Consider the following 6,000-nt stretch of genomic DNA (forward strand, 5'->3'; position numbering starts at 1 on the left):
TTTCTTATTTTCTAAAGTGTGAGGGGTGCAGCTGTTGTACTGCATTTTTTTAATGGAGTGAGCGAGGGCATAACTCTAACAGAATTAGAGAATATTGTTTAATAATTTAGGGAAGGATTTTCTAAATGGTCTTCTTATGGAGACAACCTGTACCCTTCCAAGGAAAAATCTTCCAGTTGTGGCTGAACTCCTCCTCCTCCTCCCCCCCCCCCCCCCCCCCCCCCCCCAGATTTTCAGCACTTAAAGCATAAAAAAATCAATTTACTGTTCCCACACAATCCTCAGATGTTTGGTTCTTTAACATTCTCAAGGTATAAACCGTAGTTTTTGGATATAAAAGCTGTTATTGAATCTGAATTGAAGTCTGCACAGTAGTAACCCCCAGGCAAGATTCTGCAAAGCATGAAGATACATTGAATTTTTTGGAGCTTGGACTAATCTTTATGGCTATAGATAGATGAATCTTTTTCAATTTAAGTATCCTAGAACATATTTAAGGCAAGTTTAATGAAACTAATCCATAATTAATTATTGTTCTTTCCTTACTCCCCCTTCATTATTAAAGTCTTTTTCTATGGAACATTAATTACCCTGTCAAATCTTTCAGTAATATACAAAAAGTTTCTATTTTTAAAAAAGCTAGGATTATATTAAGAGAAACTCTCTTTCTGTGTGAAAAAGAATCATGACCAGTTTAAGAACAGGATGAGAGGATTTCTTGGACTTAATTTTGAACAAAGTTTAGCAGTTGTGAAAAGGATCAAAGTAGCAGCCTGGATCTTGTGTTTTCATAGGTGCGGATAGGTAATAACAGTTTATGTAGAAGACAATATCAGTTTTTTTTTCCCCTCTCTTCATACGTTTTTTCTATTCCGATGAACATAAAATGAATAAGGGATCTAGATGCAATGCTCTGTTATGCAAAACTGGAATGAAACACACATTTCTTGTTCTGTTTCATGTTGTTTTATCCTTTGAAGCATACAAGAAGCAAATTTGGAAGCTCATGTTTCTTGTGAGCTTGTAGTTCCCAGGCTATCATAGTGTGTATCATCTTGTCTCGAGTGGTGTTACTGATTGTGACAGATGTACTACAATTTCTCTAATGCAAATAAGAATGTTTATTTTCCTTATAAGATGTTAATTGCTTAGCTGTCATATTTTGCAAAGCCGTGTGAAGATAAGGAGGGGGAGGGAACACTTGCAAGAAAGGAAAAATCAAACCACAGTTTTGGTGCTGTCAGAGGAGTAGGTGTTATATGTGGGAGGTAAAGGTGTAGGGAAAAGGAGTGACATTTACTGAAGTTATTGCTCAGACTCCTTGTAGTTCAGATGTGCCTACTGATGGTATTTGTAAAGTAGCCCATGTGTGAAAGAGGGAAAAAATGACCTTATACTTAAAAAGGAAAAAAACTACCAAACCTGTAGCCTCCATCACGTCTAAATCAAAAAGTAGGTTTTGCAATTCAGAGTCGTCCTTTGTGCCTTCAGAACTGCCAAATCTGTCATATACAAAGGCTACATCAATGAAGGACATGTATTATATTAGAAGTGTTTAATGCCAGTAAGTAAAGCCTACTGAAATCGTAAGAACAGGTGCAGGGGTCTTTAGCTATTGACTGCTACAATTAGCTGAATGCCATATGGCTCAGTTGCATAGTTCTCTGAATTAAAGCATCATCAGCTATCCTGCATGTGTGTAATATCTAAAAATAGACATACTGAAGAAGCCAATTGATACAAGGCTCCACAGAGAGCAAATCTAACTGCTCTTTATTTACTCCTTAAATTTTTGGTGGGTGAAATGAACAAGGCAGCACATTGACCATGTTGTTATGTAATCCATTGAAAGAAATAAAAATATTTGATGTGCTATTTTAGTGCTATTGAACTCCCAAAGGCTGTGTGAAAATCTACTGTGAAGAAGATGATGTAATATTTACTTGTCAAGTTTGGGATTAATGGATTAGAATGCGTAGTTAGTAAAAATCATTGCTTGTCACATCTATGCTAGTTCCATGAGCTATAACCATCTTGAACATCTCTATTGTTCCAGTCATTTTCAGTTTTGTTTCCTACTCTGTAGAATTTCCCAGGAGATGTGATGGGTCAGTAAGAGGCCAAAGGAGGACTTCAGACCTAATCTAATCAATATTGTGACAAACATAATGAAAGAAGCTATGTCGTCTTGGAATCCCAGTACATTTTATCAGCTCTGCTCCTAATGGGATGTGACAGCAAGGTTGATATGTGTCTCTTTAGGACAGGAGAATAGATGTGCAAGGACTTCTGCAAGGATAGCTGTGTGACAGAAGGTAATCTACCTTCATGAGCATCACAGCTAAAAGTTGAAACTTTGTATGTCAGACATCAAATACTTATTTTAATAACCTTCATTTTCAAGTGAGCTGTTTATGCATTCATTAAATTTTCAGCTCCTCTAACATGTCATATATATTAAGAAAGGTAACTTTTTCTGTTTCAGTGGGAAAGTTCTGGAATTGGTTTCACAAATTAGAAGGCAGTAGTCACTGGCTTTATAAGTATTCGAAGTAAAGCACTTTCACTTCAGTCCTCTGTAGTGTTTTACATTTAATTTTGAATGGCCCCTTTTTGCAATCATGTAGAGCTAGATCACTTGTTCCACCAGTACACGGCATATCTTTGAGACTACAGTCAATAACACTTAATTCTTTCATCCTGTATTTTGCTTCCTTAGTGCTTCTTTATCCTAAATTTAGCTGCTAACTTGGTAGTCTTTACTGATACATTCTGGTGCACAAACTCAAATTTTTGTGCCATTCTAGTTTTGAGGTGGCAGCTTTGCTAATGATTATTTTTATGATATCCTCATTTTCTGTGTTCAGGATTGTATATATCATTATTGGCTTTGACAATTTCTGTCCTGAATCCTAAATATTGTAGTTTCTCTGATCAACTTGTCTGTTTTTACAGTTTCTGTGTGCTTAAGTGTTATCTGTGTACTGTGATGCTACCTGTGCTATCTCTGCTAGGTTATTCTCAAAGCATTTGCTTCCTCTGGCCCTTTACCCTTAACTTTACACCTCAGGATGAATAGTAAATACTGTCAAAATGTTCTTATGCATAGAAATCCTTTGAACATGTAGACTGTCATTTGGATATCTGGAAACTTGCAGGTACTACTACCTAAACTATCAATATTGTTCAAGGAGCTGTCATATCTTATTCCTTTTCCATGGGGAGGTGACCTTTAAAGTCTCTTGTGAAAATTTACCAGTTAATTACCTACACATTACATTTTAACATGAAAAATTATGTTGCTTGTCCTTTCAGAGCAAGCTGGTTTTGGATCTCATTTTCAATTACTGAAGTTTTCTGTATGAGGATTTCCATAAATTGCCTTGACATGCAAATAGTGGTGCAAAGCTGCCTTATATTTTTTACTAATCCTGCAATTACATCCCATAGAGCCTTTTTATTTTCCTTAGTATGAAACTAAACCCTCCTCTCACTCCTTTACATAACCAATGCATTAAAATTATGGACATGACAGCTAAATCCAGCTTTTAAATCCCAAGCATAGTAGCTATGTGCTATTGCTGCTCAGTGTTTCTTTCTAATAAGATGTAAGCAGTGCAATATCTTATTAGTTAATTTGAGAATCGTTTCTCAAGGGATTGCACAGCTTATGTGCATCAGGTCCCCACCAATCCACTTAAAGCTTAAATTCACCAGACTAAGAAACTCAGTGTAGGACTGGATTTAATTAGCTGCAGCAGAAACACTCATTCACCTGTGAAGTACCAGGATACCAACTCTGATCCAGCAGAAGTTACACTAAAAACACTCCTGAACCACATTTTCTGAAGATGTTAAATCCCATGAGTCTGAAAACAAGAACTTGCACTTCCTAATTATTTTTAATATACCAAATATGCTTTTTTTTTTATGTTACTGAAAATACTTTATGTTGCATAAGCTAGCAGAAGACATATTTTATTGCAGTTCAAATGCCCTTTTACTCTTGGAATTTCAGTGTTGTTATTGCTTTCAGTTTGTTTAATTGGTTAACTTGGAAAAAAAGTGTCTGAGAAGGAAATCTGTGAGACAAAATGCCAATCTTTGACTGCCTTTGAAACTTCATTATTGATGTCCTGAGGACTACCACCTGAGTTTAGGATGCGCTGACCCCAAAAAGCAAATTCAAACATCTCTGGAAAGCTAACTTTGAATTTGTGTTTAGGTTTTCTCAGTGTACTGTACCACTTTAAACCTGCCTGCACAATACTGAAACCATCTCACTTCATTTAAGTTGATGTTTCTGTCTTTTCTAGTTTTCCACTCAAGCGGGGAAAAAAAAAATTATCAGGTACCATAATAATGTGAAATGTCAACCTCTTATTCCATTTTTCCACTACAGCATTGTATAAAGCCATCACCACATAATCTTCCTTATGGATGGTATCAATTAGTTACATACAATTAGGTATGACACAGTACACACAAGAACCAGTGAATTTATAAACTGCATTACCATTTTAAATGTGCTTTCTCTGTAACATAGTACTGAATGACATTGACTAAATCATGTACAGCTAGATATTTCTCAGTGGTTGAACTCTGCCATCACTGCAGTAGCAATACTTAGCATAGAGATGCTCTCACTGTAGTTTGCTCAGAGGTGTATATGCCTCCTAAATCACCAGGAGCACATGGAAATATATAGTATAGAGCACAGCATTGTATAAAACTTACCGGTGTCTTAAGAACCATGTAGTCTCACAGCTGGGGCACTTGGCACACTGGAGTCTGTCCTTGCTTTGTGCTGCCACGGCAGCAAAGAGCTGCTTCAGCGCTTCTCTTTTGCGTCTATGTGCAGGCAAAGCGTGCTGGGGACTGTGGTGAGCCCTGTGTTTTCCATTACAATTATACCCCAGAAAAACTGAAAGTACTACAGAAGGTAGCACATGACAGGAAATTCAAGTCTCAGCTTTCCACTGTGTAGGTGTCATGTGCTGGGCTGCTGGGTAGTGACAGGGAACTTCCATTCCTTTCCTTCTTGAGCTATAGCGCAACCAAGGCTGTTTTGCTGTTTTCTCTATGTATAGAGTTATGGGAATTGACATGCTAGTTAAGATGCGTGTACAGATGTTGCATAGAAAAACAAGTAGGTTTTGGGCAAGCATTTCTGACTGGCTGCTTTCTTATACCATTGCTGCTAAAATTTCTCCAAAGTTCTGTGGCATTTTTGGGATGATTTTAAAGTACCATCTCTGAAATGTCTTAATTTGATTATCTTTTTGGGAAAAAAACAAAATCCTACAAAGCTACCTGGAAACTCTTTATAACGTCTTCCATGGAAATCTGACAGGAGCCAACACTCTGGAATTAAAGATTTTTGTTTTCTTTTTCCTTTTTGTTTTTTTTTTTTTTAATCAGTTTTCACTTGACCATTCTTTGTACTCAACCTGAATCGATTTCCCCAATAGTATTATATTATTATATCTCTGATAAGTAAAATAATAAGAAAGAAGGAATTATCTCTTCCATATGTGTCTACAGTGAAAAATTATTTCAAGCAGAGGCAAATCAGGAAATAGCAAAAGGAATTTTCTATGTAGGTAATATTAGTTTGTAGTTAACAAAGACAGCATGTCAGTGGTGAGGTGTTTTTTGGTTTATATTGATTTTTGTATAAAGGTATATAAATTTAAGTAAAGATGTAGAAAAGGAAACTAGGGAAACTGGATTATTGGCAAAGGAAATAAACAATAAAGCACAAAGTTGATTGCAAAAGATATTGACAAGCCATTATGAAACAGAGCTGGCATTTCCATAGAGAAAACACAGAGGAATAGTTTCAAAAGGGGAAGGTAACAAGATAGGAACATGATTATATGCTAATAGAATATATTTTATGTAGCTAGAGGTTAGTGGAGTATATTTAATTACAACTGTGTGGCATGGTGTCTGAGATGAACAATAGTAATGGATAAGAAGGATTTGACTTTTACAAGG

At 36.2% G+C, this 6,000-nt stretch overlaps 1 protein-coding gene across 1 annotated transcript in view; it reads right to left on the reverse strand.

Annotated features, from left to right (window-relative positions):
* RASGEF1A (RasGEF domain family member 1A) overlaps nt 1–4,866 on the reverse strand; it is a 52,601-nt gene extending 47,735 nt beyond the window's left edge. The window contains exon 1 of the mRNA XM_065670749.1: nt 4,738–4,866. Coding sequence (XP_065526821.1) covers nt 4,738–4,755 — 18 coding nt within the window. The 5' untranslated portion in view covers nt 4,756–4,866. The remainder of the gene's footprint in view (nt 1–4,737) is intronic.
* Between the last annotated feature and the right edge of the window lie 1,134 nt (nt 4,867–6,000).

Source organism: Lathamus discolor, chromosome 3 (assembly GCF_037157495.1).
Source record: "Lathamus discolor isolate bLatDis1 chromosome 3, bLatDis1.hap1, whole genome shotgun sequence".
NCBI lineage: Eukaryota > Metazoa > Chordata > Aves > Psittaciformes > Psittacidae > Lathamus > Lathamus discolor.